Source organism: Anolis sagrei, chromosome X, assembly GCF_037176765.1.
Source record: "Anolis sagrei isolate rAnoSag1 chromosome X, rAnoSag1.mat, whole genome shotgun sequence".
In the NCBI taxonomy this organism is placed as follows: Eukaryota; Metazoa; Chordata; class Lepidosauria; order Squamata; family Dactyloidae; genus Anolis; species Anolis sagrei.
The window spans coordinates 98,613,644-98,633,795 of record NC_090034.1 but is presented as its reverse complement, the minus strand read 5'-3'; the positions used below and the strand labels follow the sequence as shown (position 1 = coordinate 98,633,795).

The 20,152-nt window shown below is 43.0% G+C and overlaps 2 protein-coding genes across 3 annotated transcripts in view; both read right to left on the bottom strand.

Annotated features, from left to right (window-relative positions):
• The window catches only part of AXL (AXL receptor tyrosine kinase), a 315,211-nt gene that overhangs the window by 164,423 nt on the left and 130,636 nt on the right, over positions 1-20,152 (bottom strand). The gene's annotated exons all lie outside the window — the stretch shown is intronic.
• Positions 1,657-18,911, bottom strand: HNRNPUL1 (heterogeneous nuclear ribonucleoprotein U like 1). Its single transcript, XM_060783583.2, has 15 exons — positions 18,699-18,911; positions 16,156-16,290; positions 14,427-14,670; positions 13,794-13,867; positions 12,666-12,805; positions 11,866-11,965; positions 10,866-10,978; positions 9,672-9,938; positions 9,278-9,400; positions 9,064-9,192; positions 8,070-8,238; positions 6,060-6,461; positions 4,434-4,645; positions 3,526-3,753; positions 1,657-2,590 (listed from the first exon to the last, which is right to left on the bottom strand). The coding sequence occupies exons 1-15, from the start codon at positions 18,859-18,861 to the stop codon at positions 2,474-2,476; spliced, it is 2,616 nt and encodes an 871-aa protein (XP_060639566.2). The 5' UTR covers positions 18,862-18,911; the 3' UTR covers positions 1,657-2,473.

Genomic DNA, 20,152 nt, shown 5'->3' with positions numbered 1-20,152 from the left:
CATTATTAATGGCAATCTATTGAGAATATTTACTGTATAAATTCCTCTTTCTGCAGCAAGTAATTCCTGAGAGTTCTTCTTGGTACAGGTGTCCTCCTTCAAAAGGATCAGCCAAACCTATGAATACGTTGACATTTTTGTTCGCCTAGTATTTTAGCAAATGCTGTTAATGTAATTAAAAGTATTGACAGCAGTACACGTGAAAAAGATCTTGGGAGTCCTGGTGGACAGGAAGGTGAACATGAGCCAACAATGCGACGCGACAGCTAAAAAAGCCAGTAAGATTTTGGCCTGCATAAATAGAAGTCTAGTGTCCAGATCCTGGGAAGTCATGATACCCTTCTATTCTGCCTTGGTCAGAATACACCTGGAATCACACGATGTCCAATTCAGGGCACCACAATTGAAAGAAGTGGACTCTTAAGCTGGAATGTGTCCAGAGGAGGGCAACTAAAATGATCAAGGGTTTGGATAACAAACTCTGTGAGGAGGAGCTTAAAGAGCTGGACATGTTTAGCCTGCAGATGAAAAGGCTGAGAGGAGACATGATGAGGGCCATGTATAAATATGTAAGGGGAAGTAATAGGAAGAAGGAAGCAAGCTTGTATTCTGCTACTCAAACTACAAGAAAGGAGATTCTACCTGAACATTAGGAAGAACTTCCTAACTGTGAGAGTTCTTCAGCAATGGAACTCTCCACCCCAAAGTGTGATGGAGGTTCCTTCTTTGGAGGCTTTTATACAGTCTGGGAGGCCATCTGTTGGGAGTGCTTTGAATGCAATTTTCCTGCTTCTTGGCGGAATAGGGTTGGACTGGATGGCCCACGAGCTCTCTTCCAATTCTAATTGTAGAAGTTGGAGGCTGTTCTGAAGTCTTCTGTTGCAACTGTGTGACTTTTGTAATTTTGACCGATTTATTTTCTGAATCTCTCTAAAATTATGGTTATTGGTACAATGAAAGATATTAAAATGTTTTAAAGGAAACACTGCGAGTTGGAAAATACATAATGTATAGCTGAAAAAGATAGTTTTCTGCCCCTACGTTGGCAGTCTTTAGGAAGAGCTTGAAGACCTGGCTATTCCGGTGTGCCTTTCCAGAATAAGAAACTCCAGCAACACGTCCCAGAAGCACTTTACTAGAGATTTAAGATTGTCCGCACATTGCACTTACCCAAATATCCTTATATTGCACTTGGCATATTCAGCACTTTTTAATCTGTACCCATTACACTTGGCTTGGCCTTAGTTCTATTGTGCTACGTGTACTGTTTTTACTGTTTACTGTTATTGCTTTAATGTTTTGATTTGCTTTATGGTTTATGTGTATCTGTTATATTGTTGTTTTATTGAGGCCTTGGCCTTTGTAAGCCGCATCGAGTCCTTTGGGAGATGTTAGCGGGGTACAAATAAAGTTAATAATAATAGTAATTTAAGACTCACTTTTTTCTTATATAACCATCTCTAAAATAGGGTGCACCTTAGAATTGCAAATGTATCTTATGTATTTCTGTTGATAGTGGTACTGAAATTAGGGTGCATCTTATAATCAATGGTGTCCTACAATTCAAGAAATATAGTTCTTTTGCTGGTACTTCATTGCAAGAGACTGATGAAAATGTGTGGGTTGAAAAGAGGGAAGAACACACATGACAAATGGTTTAAAGTTCAATATTCACTCTTTTTTCTTCCTCCAAATACAAAAAGCTGTTACAATTCAACTCAACACAAAGCATGTGCAAAGTTACAGGAACTTAGACATCGTATAAAAAAGTTACACAGTTAAGATGGTTTCCCCCCTTGTTCCTTCTCTCCTGCACTGAGCCAAAAGGAATGGTTTACCTCGAGGAAAATATTAACAGTTGCTGACCCACTGTAAAAAGTTACAGGAAAAAAAATCTAAAAACAAAGCATTGTTACCATAAAATAAAACAATCTCTTCTCCTTCCTGTTTTTAATAGTTATTTTCAGAAAAAGACAGATAAAAACACCTCAAAGACAGGTGGATGACAAACTGCAGGAAGAGTATCCAAAACACCTTGGGGTTTAGGATCACTACCAGAACTGTGTGAGACGATGGTGGAAGAGAGAAGGAGGTGATAAGATCCTAAGAGGGTTCAAAAGCTGCAGGAAGTTTGAAATCTTGGACTAAAAGTACAAGAACACGAGGCTAAACACGGCAGCTTCGTTCAGAACTGGAAAAATTAAAAAAAAAAAGAGGGGAGGGGGAGTCTTTGACAAGGAGAGACAAGAAATCGCATAACATCCTCGTGAGGGATGATGCAAAGGGGACGTAACATGCCTCTATCTGTACAGGTAAAAATGCAGCCAACCTCAAGATCTAGACAGAGGAAAGAAGGGCAGACAGACAACTTCCCGCCCGGGTTTCCCCCAGACTCAGAAATGCCCAGCATCCAGTTACGAACTTGCCAACAGCAGAACATTGCTGTGATCTTTCTAAGAATGATGCGGAGTCCTCACTGGGCGCTGGAGCCTCCCTGCGAGTTGCCTGCGTAGCTCCCATAGTCGTAGCTGCCGTAGTATGGGGGCCACTGGCTCTGGTTTTGATAATATTGGTTCCACTGCTGATTGTACTGTGGAAGAAACAAACACATTTGGTTAAGAGTTGCAGTGGAAGCCTCCCAACCCAAAGCACTCATCTGTATTTTCATCCATTATTTAAAATAATGCCATGATTGCCGAAAAAATAAACTTGTAACTATTTTTTTCAAGTGGTGCCCAGTTCATTTATTTCCCATTCATGGCTTTGGGTTCCTCAAAATTCTCATAGCTAGATGGGTGGGATGAAGATGCGCCATAATAATAACCCAAGTTGATCAAATTGACTTGAGTATTCTGTATTCTGTATTCTGTATTCTGAATATTATTATTATTATTATTATTATTATTATTATTATTATTCCTCCCTATCTCCCCGAAGGGACTCAGGGCAGTTTCCAGCAAACATGGCAATGCCATACGAAAACCATACAAACAGTTTATGTCAGGACAAGACACATTAGACTAGTGGTTCTCAACCTGGGGTCCCCAGATGTTTTTGGCCTACAACTCCCAGAAATTCCAGCCAGTTTACCAACTGTTAGGATTTCTGGGAGTTGAAGGCCAAAAACATTTGGGGACCCCAGGTTGAGAACCACTGCCCTAAACTCTGATACAGCTCTGATGGCCAAGATGTATGCTCAGCTACTGCCCCCCCCCCCTCCAAATAGCTTTAGAATAGTGTTTTCACTTAACCAATATTTTCACCTAAACAACACTTGATTATCATATGTCAAGCTGAGTAAACATATAAAAGCGAGGGTTTCTAAGCTCAATACTCCTGCTGCAATGCCACAATGACTATCTTTCTACTACAGTGACATCATCATCTTTTCACAGAAGACATCGGTCTGAAAAACCATAAAATCGAGCAAGTTTTTCTCTACTGGTAGGGAAGGCAGCAAATATTCTGCAAGTTCTCTTCACAGCCACATACACTGGAAATGGTACTGGGTTTCCTTTCACCTACCTGTTGGTACTGGTTATAATTGGGCTGATTGTAGGTCGGTGGGGCTGGAGCTGGAGCTGGAGCTGGAACCGGGGCTGGGGCGGGAGCCGCAGCTGGAGCCGGTGGTGGTGGTGGAGGCTGGGTATAGCTTTGGCTGTAACCACCATAGTTTCCGTAGCTGTAGCTCGAAGCTCCGTAACTACCTTGGTTGTAGCTGGATGGGGGGCTGTAGGACTGGCTGTAGCTTTGCTGTGTGGGGTAAATGAATTCTTTATTTTAGAAACTGAATTGCAAGTTTGCAATTAAGCCCCACTAAATTCAGCAGAGAGGACTTTCTCAAATAAACATGACAGCTCAGCCAGAACCTTCCCAGTTATTTTTGTTTAAATCCAACTTGGTGCAATTAAGAACAAAAAGTCATGTAAACACAATTCAATAATGATTACATACTTTATTATTCCCATATAAACCTAGCTTATTAGTTCCTTTGATCAAAAGCACATAAATCGTGATTTTTTTTTTGTTGTGTCAGGAGCTACTTGAGAAACTGCAAGTCGCTCCTGGTGTTAGAGAATTGGCCGTCTGCAAGGACGTTGCCCAGGGGACGCCTGGATGATTTGATGTTTTTATCATCCTTGTGGAAGGCTTCTCTCATGTCCCCGCATGAGGAACTGGAGCTGATAGAGGGAGTTCATCCGCCTCTCCCCGGATTCGAACCTCCAACCTGTCTGTCTTCAGTCCTGCCGGCACAGGGGTTTAACCCACTGCACCACCGGGGGCTCCATGAATCATGTTATGTGCTATAGTTACTACTTAGATGAAGAAAAGATCAACAATTATATCATAGTTTAAGTCGGGGGTGAGGATGTGGCCCTCACACCATATATAACTCCAAGCCATACTGAACCCATCATGTTCCCCCGTCTTACCTGTGGTCCTTGATTGTAAGTACTGGGTGGAGCAGGAGCAGGGGGTGCAGGAGCCATGTTACTACTGTTGCTCTTGTAAGTGTTCTGGTTGCGTACTGGGCTGTAACTGCTCTGTGGCTGGTTGTTCCGGTTGTAATTTCCTCGGTTGTTGTTGTTGTTGTCTCGGTTTCCACTTCCCCAGCGATTCTGGTTGTAGCCACCCCGGTTGAAGCCTGAGAGAAGGCGATGTATCAGAGAGGTCAAAATAATGCCAAACCTAGATGGTGTGATATAAAGGGCTCTCAGTCTATGGCAGTGGTTCTCAATCTGGGATCCCCAAATGTTTTTGGCCTACAACTCCCAGAAATCCAAGCCAGTTTACCAGCTGTTAGGATTTCTGGGAGTTGAAGGCCAAAAACAGCCTGGAGACCCACAGGTTGAGAACCACTGGTCTATGGTATGTAAAAGGTAAATGTTTCCCCTGACATTAAGTCTAGTTGTGTCCAACTCTTGGGAGTAGTTCTCATCTCTATTTCTAAGTCAAAGAGCTGGCATTGTCCATAGACGTCTCCAAGGTCATGTGGCCAGCATGACTGCATGGAACGCTATTACCATCCCACAGAAGTGGTACCTACTGATCTACTCACATTTGCATGTTTTTGAACTGCTAGGTTGGCAGAAGCTAGGCCTAATAGCAGTAGCTCACCCTACTCCCCGGATTCGAATCGCCAACCTTTCGGTCAGCAAATTCAGCAGCTCAGCAGTTTAACCTGCCGCACCACCAGGGCCCCCCTATGGTCTGTACCCATACCTAAAGTTTTTTAAATTATTTATTTATTTACTATACTTGTATAACGCTCCTCTCAGGCCAGAGGCGACTCGAGGCGGTTCACATTTGGCAAGCAATGCCCCACAAGATAAAATACAGTCAAAAACAATTACATATAGTATAAACCGTATAAAAACAATAACAATAAACAATTAAAATCATAAAATACATTATTTTATTTCAAAGACCATGAATAAGAATTACTGTTAGCAATGCTTAATCATAATGTAGGTGAGAGAAAACAAAGGGAGACAAAAGAGGAAGAAAAGGCATCGACTATACCTCCTGAGCAAAGGGACATGGGCAGAGCTGGTCTATGCTGGTCATATTATCACCCTACAATTCTAACTCTCTTCTGTAATCACAGGGATTCAAGACTTAGTTCCTGGGAAGCAAACATTAAATACTATCCAGATTCTGTTGGAATGAAAGACTGCCATATCAACACTCTTAACATCCTCAGGTTGCCATCTTATAACCCTGAAAAAACATCCCCAATGTAACAAAACCTTCATTTCTAGCTTCGCTTTACTCATTAACTATTTCTCACAGATACAGATTTATCGCTCAACCTATTAAGGAAAACAAACTATGGTTAAGAAACTTTACTCATTAACACATGTATGCAGATGTAATGCCCAATCCATTAAGGAAAACAAACCATGGTTTAGAAACATGTCTACATAGGGCCAGCTTTTGTGATGAAGTTGAGGGTTTCTACTTCTAGGCTGCTTTGGGCTAACACGGGGGGTCTCAGCATCCCTTTCAATATGTGGTGGTATTATACAGACACCAATGTTGCAATGTAGGAACCTTACCTCCTCCTCCTCCACCGCCGCCACCTCCAGGTCCTCCTCCTCCTCCACCAGATCCTCCGCCTCCTCTGAAGCCACCTCCAGGCCCACCTCCACCACCTCCAGGTCCTCCACCGCCACCTCCACGGTTCTGGAAGCCCCCTCGGTTGCCAACTGGTGGGCCTCGGTTATCAAAGCGTTGGAAGTTGCCGCCGCCTCCTCCTCCTCCGCCTCCACCTCCTCCTCGCCCACGGAAGCCGCCTCCTCCGCCGCCACCCCGGTTGTCAAAGCGCTTTTCCGGTGGCGGGCCAGCCCTCTTGCCTTCGTCGTTGTACTGTCTCACCAGCTTCTCTGCTTCATCCCGCTGCAACTCAATATAGATGACGGAGTCGAGAAAATCGCCTGCTTCTGGCAAGGCAAAGTTAGCTGACAAGAGAAGAAGAAAAGGGGAAAACATCAGTGGCTGGGGAAGAGGAAGCAGAAAGAACAAAGGGGATGGGACTTTCTTCCAGGGCTCCAGGAAAAGATGTAAGAGAACAGGAGAAAAAAGGAATGAGTGGGAGGAACAAGGAGTGAGAGGCATCTTGAGGGACACACATTAGTTTATGGGAGATACTTTTTCTTTCCTTTTAGCCAAGGGGAATCAATGTATTTCTCAGCTCCACACACAAGGCTTCCCAGATGTGCTGAACTACAACAAGACATATCATGATGGCTGTAGTTCAAAACACACTGAAGATATTAGATTGCTGTAGCAACAGAGCTGGAAGAGATGCAAGTCATGCCTAACATCCCAGTCTTCCCTGTCCTACATACATAACGGCAACAAACATTGCTTCCCAAACCAACTAGCTCTCATTAATTTAACCCAGGGTCCCTCAAACTGTTGGAGGGCCAGATTATAATTTGAAAAAACCTTGAATGAATTCCTATGCACACTGCACGTATCTTATTTGTAGTGCAAAAAACACTTAAAAACAATACAATAATTAAAATGAAGAACAATTTTAACAAACATAAACTTATTAGTATTTCAATAGGAAGTGTGGGCCTGCTTTTGGCTGATGAGATTGAATTGTTGTTGTTATTGTTGTTTGCTTTCAAGTCATTTCAGACTTAGGTTGACCCTGAGCGAGGGCCGGGCAAATGAGCTTGGAGGGCCGTATCTGGCCCCCGGGCCTAAGTTTGAGGACCCCTGATCTAACCAGCCAGAAACCAAGGAAAGAGTGATCATTTTAATGTCAATTATCTAGCTTTTTAAAACCCATCAATAATGAAAAAATATTCCAAATTCTTAGTGCCAAACAGGAACCTTTTGAGTCCTGGAGGCTGCTGGGATCTTCCTGTTCTTGATAACACAAGATTCACACAGAGGCCTCCAAGATTTTGTCTGCCTCTGTCTCCAGTTCAGGAAGCATGCCACATTGACAAGGACGACCCGGGTGTGTGTTGCAACAAAGGTTTTCCCTCTGGAAAGGACCACCAGACTTTCTTTTTTCTCCCCTATTCCCAAAGTATATTCTACTAAATTTAACAGAACATGCATCAAGATTAGAAGCAAATTAACAAGTGGTGGACTCCGCTTTCAGCGAATCTAAGTTAATTTTCCTAATCTCTAGCCCTCCTGGTGTTTTGGTCTTCAGCTTCCAGAATTCCTCATCGTTGGTTAAGGCAGCTTAGGTTTCTGGGAACTGATGTCCAAAAACATGAAAAACCAGAGTTTGGGAAGAACTGATCTACATCTTGCTGCATAACAGACTGAACACAACTGATTTAGAGGGGAGCCCAATATTTTTCCTTTGGCAGTAAACACAGCTTCAGTACATCGTAAGTACTTATTTGCAAAGGGACATGGAGGGTTATTTATGGCAATTTTAGACGGGCAAAGAGGAAGTGATAACTATGGGACAAAAGAGGTGAAAGGAAGACAAATGGAGAACTACGAAGACTAAAACTATACACACAATCACACCGGGTTTTGCCCTTTATCACTTGTGTTGCATGTGTGTCAGTTTTTGTTTTCTAGAATCCTACCTTTCATTTCTAACACTGCATGATCGGGCACATCCTTCCCCTCCTCATCAGTGCGCTTTATTGTTCGATCTCTTAAGTCCTCGTCCGTGGGACAAATAACAATAGCCTTGCGTTGGAAACCTTCAAAAGGGCGCATTTTTCGTCTCTGGGCAGATCCATAAACATTTGTCTAACAATGGTGACAAAGAAGAGGCAAAGAAACTGGTCGTTACTTGTCAAGTTTGCGTTCTTCCTAAGTGGCGTAACAACCCCCCAAACCATGGAGAAGGCTAGACTAGCTCTCTGTTTACCCACAGATCCAAAGGACGTGTGTCGAGCAGGGGCTGTGTGTACACTTCTTTGAGAGCCATTCACTGACAACTAACCCACCTTTCTTGCCACTTTCGCGGGCTAAAAGCAATAAATGCACACCAGCTTTTTTCAATTCAAATGAGACCTCTAGGGATGCCAGGAGAGCAGGAACAGAGTCTTCTTTGTGCAGGAAAGGGACGATGTATATTTTGAAGGAGAAGCCAGAGAAACAGCTTTAGGGAACTTAAACAAGGAAGCAGAAGAGGAGTTTGTAATCCATCTGCTTAGATGTGTATTTCTTGGAGGCCGAGTTGAGGTCTAGAAAGTCGATTTAACAAAAACACTTGTCTCAGTTCAATTGACAGACCCTTTCTTTGTCAAGGAAGAACACATTGCTTGTGGATGTATTGTTTTTAATTTGATTTATTTCTAATTGTAGTGTATAATTGTAATTGTTTTTACTGGCATGGAATTTTGCCATTACTTATGTGTAAACCGCTTTGAGGGTGAGAAAAGCAGTATACAAATACTCTAAATAATAATAATAATAATAATAATAATAATAATTATTATTATTATTATTATTATTATTATTATTATTTATAGGCCTGATAATGGGGTTTGGAAATCTGTGGCTTGTTGTATGACTCCTTACCCTTCAAAAGAAATCACAAAAACCTACAAGGCCGGAAAAGCTCAGTACCTGATCCAGGATGTAGTTACGCTTTTTCCGCGCTGCAATCTGGATGAGGCGGTTCAGGCACTGCGTCGCTTGCTGGATGAGAACGTCCCAACGGCCAGCATAGTTCCGTTGGCGTCGAAGCCCCATTACCTGAAGAAAAGACACGGCTGATGAGAAGAAAAGTAAATGCTTCCAACAACTGGTCTGGAGAATGTGCAGCGGGTTAATATCATACCTTCATTTTGTCCATGATAGCATTTGTTCCCAGAATGTTGTATTTCTTGCCCGGGTTGGCTGCAGCATGTTTAATGGCCCACGTGGTCTTCCCAGCAGCAGGTAACCCCACCATCATCAAGATCTGAAAGACACATTAAGTCAGCCAGGTACACATTTTAAGCCCTCAAAATAAGAGGTGTGCATCATCACACAAGGTAGCTTAGCTTTCAGTCATGAGATCAGCCAATGCCACCTCCTTTCCTGCAGTACCTACTTAATAATAATAATAAACTTAATTTATACCCTGCCACCATCTCCCCAACGGGGACTCGGAGCAGCTTACATGGGGCCAAGCCCGGGCAACATATTACAGCAAAAATAAAACCAAAACATAAGCAACATTCTTCACATACTTCACATTCTCCTTTGTTCTTTGGTCCAATTGTCCCTCGAACTCGCTCTGAGAGTGGAAGGTGCTGAATGAAGGTGAAACCCGGTGGAACGGGAAAGAAGGTGTCCTCCCTCTGACCAAAGTTGAACTCAATGGCGCAGTTCTTCACCAGGACGTGAGGAAAGAGTGCTTGGCCGCCTAGGATGTCCTTCCGCAGCCGGTAGGCCACCCCCAGCCACTTCCCATTCTTCATGAAAGACATCTCAATGTCATCACCACACTCAAAGTCCTAAGAACAAGGATAGAGTAATTTAGCCAGGGCACCACATTCATGTCAGAAAAATTAAAAATTAACTAGGTATTTTTGGTTATAAAAATGTGAGCCAAGCACGGAAAGGATTAAATGGATACAGTGACTCAGAGAAGCTGTGGTTCAATAGAAGCAGGCATGGCCTGTTGCTTAGTAACAACTCAGTCTGAGGTAAACCTCAGTGGGAGAAAAGTCTCAGTCTGTGAGGAGGCCTCAGTGTGAGGGAGGCCTTAGTTTATGAGAAGGCGAGGAAGCGAAAACAAATATTTGGGGTTTTTTTTATTATTATGAGAAGGCAGAATATGAGAAGGCCTGGTGTAAGAAGCTTCGGTGACAGAAGCTCCAGTTTGAAGGCCTCGTGTGTAAAGCTACTGTGTGAAGCTCCTGTGTCAGTCTGGTCTGAGAGGAAGCTTTGTGAGAGCAAAGCTAGAAGTTGTTTATCCTCATGAGGAAGAAGCCCATCATGGAAACAAAGAAGGAAGTATCAAGGATTTTATTTGCGTTGCAGAAACCTTGTTATTGTAAATAATTCAAATATATGATTTTACTACAAAGAAAAGCCTTCTACGGAAGATATAACATTGGTCTCTGTGTTTTTTGTTCTTTTTATCACTTTCAGCTACTGGTGCTGGCTCACGCTACTAAGTTACTCTGGTGTACATTTATGAGGAGGACCTTTTGTTAATAAGCCCACTCGTCCTACAATTCAGAGCACAAAACGACAGCAAGGTTACACATTACGATGGCATGTCAAGTGCCTGAAAATTTGGTGTTTTCCCCAAGAACTGTTTGAAGACCCTATGCAAACATTACTGGCCTCGGTATTATCCTAAACCAGTACTGTAACACACAATTCGTTTATGAAAATAGAATGGTAACTCCCAGAATACTACACATCGAACTCACCAGAAGGCAAGTGATTATGTCATTCTCAGTAAAGCATTCGCCATAATTCTCAAACTTGCAATTAGTAGATTTCTTTCCAGTGCCCCCATAGCCGTAGGAGAAAAGCTCTTCGCCTAATGGAACAAACAAACACTGCTGTTACAGCAGGCCTTTTCAACCTGCAGCCCTCCAGGTGTTTGGGCCTACAACTCCTATAACCCCTAGCCAGCTTGTTCAATGGTCAGGAATTCTGGGAGCTGAAGTCCAAAAATGCCTGGAGGGCTGCAGGTTGAAGAGGCCAGCGTTAGAGGGAAAGAGGATTTTCAGTATCACAAAGTGCCTTTTATCACCTGAAGCTAGTCGACCAACAATGGCCACAGACAGCATTTTTACACTCGTCCATGCTCTAGTAGCCTCTAAGTTTAGACCTAATTCAAAGTGCTGATTTAAACCTTTTAAATGGTTCCTGGATTTTCTCCACTCACACTTAGCAACCCAGATCCTAAGATCTTTCTTATAGGCATTTTTAGTATGACATAAAACAGTTAGGGGAAGTGACTACCAGACACAGGGATTTTTCAGATGTGTTGCTCAGTCTTTCCAAATATGCATGACCCTCATATCTGCAGAAGTGGTACACACAATTTCATTATCTACATTCAACAACATATGTCCTCTTCAAGCATTTGCTAGGTCCTCCAGCATGACTCTATGGCAGAGTTGTCAAATTTGTGGCCCTCCAGATGTTTGGGCCTCCAACTCCCAGCCCTAGTCAGCTTGTCCAATAGCAAAGAATTTCTGGGAGTTGAAGTCCAAAACACCTGGAGGGCCACAAGTTTGACACTACTGCTCTATGGCATTCTTGGGTCAGAGGTCCTTCATTTCAATAGTGTGTGCTATTATCCATAGTTCCGTATTATCCACACAATGTTCCGGGATGTCTCCCCTGTTAATGTGGAGATGAGTCTGTACTAAAAAAAGAACTAGGTCTGCCAAATTCATTGGCTATTGTCTCTCATACCTAACTGGGTGCTGCATGAGTCCAGTGACCAGCCAATACGCACAACATGAGGATCAGGTTCCGTGGGAGGAAGGTGCTTGACAGAGATCTCTTCATTGATCTGGGGACAAAGGACAGGGACCTAGTCAGGAAAGATTCTGTAGCCACAATATAAAGATAACTGTTGTTGTGTGTTGACGTTGTATGGCAGCACTAAGGCAAACTTATCATGAGGTTTTCCTGGAAAGATTTGTTTACAAGGGTTTTGCCACTGCCACTGCAATTATTTATTTATATCCTTCCTTCTGCCCCCCAAAACAGGGACTCTGGGAAGAAGGAGTTACTAAGAAATAGCCTTTATCAATGACAGCTTTAAAGGGCTTCCCAGAAAAGGCTATGCTGATTTTTGAAGTGAGTTTCTTACAATAAGAATTTGTAATTGAGAAGTAAACTTGACCACAGAATGAATTACAGCTACCTATAAGTAGAAAGTGTAACTGGCACTGAACAAATTTTAGCAAGCAGAGGAGCAAAATCAAAACATGCCTATTTTCAGAAAATACAAAAGGAGACATTCCTTGTTCTTATTTATTATTTATTTCTTTCATATTCTTCTATCCCGCCCTTCTCCCCACAAGAGGGACTCAGGGCAGCCTCACATATTTCTGGAGTGGAGAACTCATGGAGGTGACACAAACATCTTTAACTCTCAACAGCAGCAGCTACATTACATCTGTGCAAACATTTCAAATTAAATCCTCTGAATCTCTGCTTACTTTACAAACATCACATCTAGGCAGTGGAGAAATAGGCCCCTTTACCTTCATTTCATAGCAGATCCGCCCACGGCGCACCCCGTATGTGGCTCGCGCACCTGACCAGAGGAAAGCAAACCCTTCGATGGTCAGAGGGTAGCCACTGTATCGGTCACGAGCTACTTTAAAATGTAGATCACAATTATCTGAAAAGGCAAAGGCAAGGAAGGGGTCAAAGAAAGGTAGAAGAGCATTCCAGCAGAGATACATAATGTAAATATCAGAGATGTCAAGAACATTCCACACAGCACAACTGTTGTTGTGTGTGGAAGTTGTTTCTGACTTATGGCAGCCCTAAGGCAAACCTATCATAAGGATTTCCTGGAAAAATTGGTTTACAAGGGGTTTGCCACTGCTTTCCTCTGAAGCCGAGGAAAAGGTGTCAGAAGTCATTCACCAGTTTCTTAATCCTTGCCTCCTGGACTCCTACTGAAAAGCTCAAAACTCAACCGAGGGGCTACCGATTAACAAGGGAAGAGAGACAGGGAAGAGCTTCTCGTATTGAAAGTGACAAAGCACAACGCCTGTAAAACACTACTTCCAATACCATTTGGGGGAGGGGTTGAACAAATTCTTAAACTTCAAAAAATGTGCATGAACTGGCTCAGATTGAAATTGTGCTACTTCTTGGACTTTTGGGTCTGTTTAGCCATGAATGACTGCACACTTATTTTGAAAAATTGAGGAAGGAGACAGATATGGCCTCCAAAATTCATGCCCTATCCACAATTTTGTTGAACATGTTGTGTTCCTTAGCTGCCTCCACCTCTGGATAACATAAAGAATCTAGACTTCCACCCAGCTTGTTGCTTCAGTAACAGAAGATCCTACAGCTTCCCAAAGGGCACACAAAGTCCGAGACTAAATCCTTGAGGCTATTTATTTGGGAGGACTATGTCTCAGTAATCCTACAGTTCCTCTTGTCGTTTCTTTCATTTGTTGCTTCTGATAGTAATCAACAATATGCCAAACATTCCCCTGAAACCGCTGCCACCCATCTTAACACATCATGACAGCTAGATCCTTGAAGAAAATAGAAAGTAAGACAGCGGGGGGGGGGGGGGGTTGAGTTATCACACCCTTCTGCAATGCAAGTTAACAAGGTCAGATAAGAGAGAGATCCCCACAACTCACATGTATCAATGGCCACCAGAGTGTCATCAAAATTGTCTTCATCATCTTCAGCAGGTGGCTGAGGAGATCGGCCTCTGAAAGAGAGAATACAAATACAGGACCCATAAATCCATTTAATTAGATCATTTGCAAGGCAAGTATACAAGTTCACAAAGATCAGAAAATGCATGGAAACCCATTCCCACACTGGGTGATTAAGAACGCTATTGCAAATCAACTTTGGATCTCTCATTAAATTCTTTAGGCTGCTGTCTCATAATATTACAGCTGATAAGCAAATGTCTACAGGCAAGTAACCAAAATAGCTCTGTGCAACTATAGTATGGAAATTTCATTATTTGCAGTTAACAAATATCTATTTTAGCATACAAAACTGAAGTATCACCAAACAGCAAGTATATACCCCTAATGTTCACTATAATTTGAAACTTTTCTGAATTACTAAAACCCACAGAGAGTAAGAATCTATTTCTGAGACAGAAACGTGCCAAAACATATATTTTCTATTGGTATTAGAAGACCCTGCCAAGGCTTAGCTTCCAAATGTGACAAACCTACATCTTCCTCATTAACTCTGGAGAAATGGGAACATGTAACAGAAGACATGATCCACAAAAACGTGACTGAACGCACCTCTTATCGTCTCGATGTTCGTAATAACCACGGCCCCGTGACTCTTCAAATGGCCTTTTACGGCCCTGTTGGTATTGCTGCTGTTGCTGCCAGGATTGAGATGAATCAGACATGCCATAATTGGAAGGTGGTGCATTGTAGCCAGACTGTGAACTATTGTAGTTAGGAGGGGGTCCAGAAGGAGCACCATAACTCATATTGTAGCCCGGGATGGGATCCTCTTGTTTAAATTCTGTCTTCATTTCTGCAATCAAGCATAACACATCACATTAAAAAACCCATACACCCTTGTGTGCAAGTCAACGTCATATATAAGTCAAGAGCATGTTCTGCGGGCTAGAATTATACATTTTAACATGACTGGAGGATAAGTTGAAGGTCATTCAATGGAGCGAGGAAAGCACCAATGCCATTGCAGGGAGCCAGCCACCCTTGGCCACTGCTGCCATTTTGTCATCTAGGCTTTCAAAAAGGCCAGAAATAACAGTACAGCAAAGGGGGTCGATCGTTCTTTTAAGCTGAGGTGGACTAAGCTCTAGTCTTTTGTCATTCTACTCAGACGAAGGGATGATTCTCTTTTGGATAAGAATTAAGGTACAGTACTCACACTGACCTGCGGGTAAGTTGACCCAGGTTTTTTGGGTCAATTTTTGACTGAAATGTCTAGATGTATAGATGACTATATACAGTAAACAAGAAGTCCCAAAATGGAAGGTACACATGCCTGCACAGTTTGCGGCCCTCCAGTTGTTTTGGATTTCAGCTTCCAGAATTCCTGGCCATTGAACAAGCTGGATAGGGCTTCTGGGAGCTGAGGGCCCCAAATAACTGAATGTGCAGGGCAACATTCAAGCCTTCACATGGCTTAAAGAAAGCACACATCTAAACAACTTCTGCAGCTCATTACAAGAAGGCGGAACCGTTGCCTTAATCCCAACAGATGTCCTATTTAACTCTCAATTTCCCAAGTGACTTGTCTCTAACAACAATCATTTAAGACACTGCCAAAGAGAGCTTCGGCTTATGGGTTTACAAGGATACTTAGCTCACTGGGACCTAGATCTAGAATTGAAATGATTGACAACTTGTATCTGCATGGGCCCCAAATATTGCTGAAATGCATCTCGTGTAAACAGCACAGTTTAATGGTAAGAGATGCAGAGAGGTGCCATCCGATATCATTTAGAAACCACACTGTGCCACTCCTTAGCCTATACAAATTACAAATTCCTGCCATTTTCTCCCTATGTTGTGCACCATTCCATGATCACAGCATGGGTATGCCAACTAAAGGGCAAGCATGCAGAGATTGACACAGGTCCCATTAAATTCTACAGCAAGAAATCAGCAGGTCTCAATCAAGGGCATAACTTAAACAGAAGCAAAATAACAGTAAGATCACCCCAGAAAAAAGGTCCAGGACTAGCCTCAGTACAAATGATATCTAAAAGCAACTCCTTGCCTCTGCCCAATTAAACAGATACCATCCATCTAGGCTATAATAAGAGACAATAGAAGATCAATGTATGGCTCGAGAGTGAGTATTTGGCCAATAATAGAACAAAGCTTTGAATGCCCATTAGTCACTCAACCCAAAAAGACTGCAAACAAGAAAAAAGAGATATTGTTGGCACCCTTCAAAACTTTTGTATTAAATCCACAAAAAAGCTAATCTCAAATCATCAGCTTGTGTGCAAAGGCGAAACATTTTCAATGTGTCTGATTGTACCTGAATGTAAGCCAGGAGGGTCTGGGTCTAGAGGTACCCTTTCGTACCCGGATTCCTCCTCCTGCTTAATGTTGCATTGTTCAAAAGACTGGTATCCATGCAGGTTGTTCTGGTGATCATTGTCATCGAGGCCATCTTGAAACAGAAAATACAAGAACACAGATTAATGTCACTATTCCATCCCAAATGCCATTTTGAAGGGGAAAGTGCATGCTTCTGTATTTCCTAACATCTAATGGTAAATTCTGGTGACAATGAGATCATTCAGGCTTAGCATTTCAACCAGAACTAGGTTTAGTTAATATCTGCAGCCGAAAACAATTATTTTTCCTGGTGCATGATATGGGAGAGTCGATGTATTTATATCTGAAAAGTTTTCCCAGAAAAGGCCACCACACACAGGATATCAGGATATCCAGGGAGAAAAATCTGTCCTATTCACATACTGTTTCTCTGAATACATCAAGATAGATTATCTCCTACAATCCCAATGAAGTTTGGAAATAACAATTAGGAAAATACTACCCCATCCCTAAGGCAAAGGGTTATTCCAAGGCCCCAGAAAATATAATATAGGACTACCTTGAGGGAAAGTGTCTTGATCTGCAAGAGGTAAAATACATTTGTTTGAATGACTATTAAACGGTTGTATGCTTCCCCAATGTTGCATGGATACTACTAAGCAGAAAACATGCTACAGATTTTACAAAATAACAAGTCTTAGGAGGAGTGTTAGCAAACAAGAAAGTCAAGAGCAAGTACTTTTCTTACTATCCAAGGCAAAGCTAGCGTTCTTAGAGAAAATTTAACCAGTGTCAATGTCAGAGACATCAGCCATACATTTACAGACAATACCTTTTAGTTACTAAATGTGGTCTTTGTCCATCATTTTAGCGTGCCTCCTGAAACCACATGGATTTTAAGACAGCCTTAAGAAAACGTTAGGAAAGCTGAGAGGATCAATATGAAAACTGGGAATCAATTAGCAACAGGAACCCTTGCCATCTTCTAAGGCAGAGAGGCAAAGGCCCCATCTACACTATTTAATACAGTTCAAAGCTAGCTTCAAACAACAAACTCCTACAAAAGCACAAGAAAGAAACCCCTTAATCTATGCTCTGATGTAATCACAATCCAGGCCATAAACTGATTCCAGAATATAATCATCTGGATAGTGAAAACACTTTTTTCAATTATCAGTGTGGAACTGCATTACATGATTAGTGTAGATGTGTCCAGAGACTTGCAGAATGGAGCTGAAACACTGAGATGTGCTATATTTCTCATAGAAGATCAATACCAGAAGCAAATATTATATGCGGCTGTATCAGAAAAACAGCAATCTCTAGCAAGAGGCTGTTTACAAATAAAACAGAGAGAAGAGACCATTTCTGTCCCATTGAGAAGGGTGGGTAACTTGTGCCTCCTCCAGATGTTTCTAGACTGCATTGCCCATCCTTCTTCCTCTTAGCTCTGGATGCCTCGGGGAGTCGCTTTCCAATATCACCTTGAGGGCCACTGAAAGCAATTACCACTGCTCTGGCAATCAGTACAGTTAGAGCATCTCTTCTCCAGAAATCTGAAGTACAGACAGTCTCAGAGTTACAAATATCTGACTCAAGAATAGGGGCAAAGGAACAAGAGACCAACCTGGTGGCCAGTAAAAAAAAGGGGGGTGGGGGAACGACGAGAAAACAGAAAGTGAAAGAAATCTACTTCTAGGAAGGACAATTCACTCCTGAAAGAATTATCATGGGGAAAAGGGGTCTCCACTGAAGCTTTATCCCCAATCCTTGTTTCCACAACAAGTCAAATTTTTCAAAATCCAATTCTCACGGGGACAGAAAGTGAGGTGAAATCTTTATGGTGTAAAGCAGGCATGTCCAAAGTCCGGCCCGGGGTCCAACAGCCAGCAGTCTGTCATAAAAATCAATACTATGGAGCCCACCAGCACTGTTGACCATAGTATACAATGCACAAGTATAAAATTGTTTAATATTGCTTTAACTGTTTTTAATTTGCTTTAGGTTGTGTATTGTTATGTTGTGTTTTGAGGCCTTGGCCTGTGTAAGCCGCATCGAGTCCTTCAGGGGATGCTAGTGGGGTACAAATAATAATAATAATAATAATAATAATATCTGAAGCTGTAATGTTTTTGATTGTGAGCCGTTCTGAATCTCCACATGGAGAGAGAAAGCATGGGTATAAATCAATGAAATGAATGGTGTGTTTGGGAAGTCTATGAAAAAAATATAATATGAAATAAAATATGAAGTGAACATAAAGCAGGGGTGGGAGTGATAGAGGGCCTTCTAAGTGGGCTGGACTACAACCCCCTGGTAGGAGTAGTAATCTAGGCCAGGTATGGGCCAACTTGGGCCCTCCAGGTGTTTTGGACTTCAACTCCCACCATTCCTAACGGCCTCAGGACCTTTCCTTTTCCCCCTGAGGCCGTTAGGAATGGTGGGAGTTGAAGTCCAAACCACCTGGAGGGCCCAAGTTGGCCTAAGCCTGGCCTAGGCCCACCCGCTTCAGGAGCTTACAGTGTCCGTCCGAAAAGGGCTCCGGGCACGTCCCTCCGAGGCGTTCCTCCTCCAGCGTGGCCTGCAGCCGCTCGGCCAGCTCGGCTTTGAGGCCCCGGGTGTCGAGGCCGCGGCGGCCGAGCTCCTCCTTCAGCTCGTTGACGCGCAGCCGCCTCACATCCATGGCCTCCCGCTCCGTCCCCGCTCCGGACCCGGCTCAAAATGGCCGCCATCCCGCCCTCCGCCGCCCCGCCCTCGCCGCCGCGCGCCGGCACTCCCCATTGGCCAGCCCTCCAGGGGGGAACGCTGCCCATTGGACGAGCCCTTTCCCTCCTTGCCCCCCGGCTAAGAAAGACCCGCTGCGATTGGGCTTAGCATGTGGGTCGATCTATAAAAAGCATCCCGATTGGCTAAGGCCCATCCTCCTCCCCACTCACCCCTTTAAACTTCATTTCCCACAATTCTCGGCCCTCAACCGACGTAGCTGAGGTTTCTGGGAGTTGAAGTACGAAAACCTAAAAGGGGCCAGAGATTAGGAACCATCGCCACTCTTTCCCAAACGCCCTTAGGTTCAGCTCCCCAAAGCTATAATCATTAGCTGAGACCCTAAATTAAGTTCTTAGCCCATTTTTCGTGTTCTTAAATTGAGATCTCGTTTAGGTTATGTAAGCTGGCAAGGAAAACATTGCCCATGACATCATCCAAAGTAGGCCAGGCCTTAATGATGCCAAAAAAAGGGCTGCTGTCCCATTAAAAAGTGGGTAAATGTAGTGCAGAGTAGTACTTAGTTGGACTATAACTCCCACTACTATATGCAGGGGTTTTTTGGGGAGTTGTAGTGCGAAACAAGCAAAGAGTGTGAAACAAAAGGCCAAAAAGTAGCTTTTCCCAAGCTAATCAGAGTTGGAAATGGTACTTGGTTGGACTTTAACTCCCAGAACTATATTCAGGGGGTTTTGGGGAGTTGTCGTGCAAAACAAGCAAAGAGTGTGAAACAAAAGGCCAAAAAGTAGCTTTTCCCAAGCCATTCGCAGAGTTGGAAATGGTACTTGGTTGGACTATAACTCCCAGAACTATATTCAGGGGGATTTGGGGAGCTGCAGCGCAAAACAAGCAAAGGATATGAAACAACAGGCCAAAGAGCAACTTTTCTCAAGCCATCTGCAGAGTTGGAAATGGTATTTGTTTGGACTATAACTCCCAGAACTATATTCAGGGGGATTTGGGGAGTTGCAGCGCAAAACAAGCAAAGGATGTGAAACAAAAGGCCAAAAAGTAGCTTTTCCCAAGCCATTCGCAGAGTTGGAAATGGTACTTGGTTGGACTATAACTCCCAGAACTATATTCAGGGGGTATTTGGGAATTGCAGCACACAACAAGCACAGGATATGAAACAACAGGCCAAAAAGTAACTTTTTCCAACCCATGCGCAGAGTTGGAAATGGTACTAGGTTGGACTATAACTCCCGGAACTA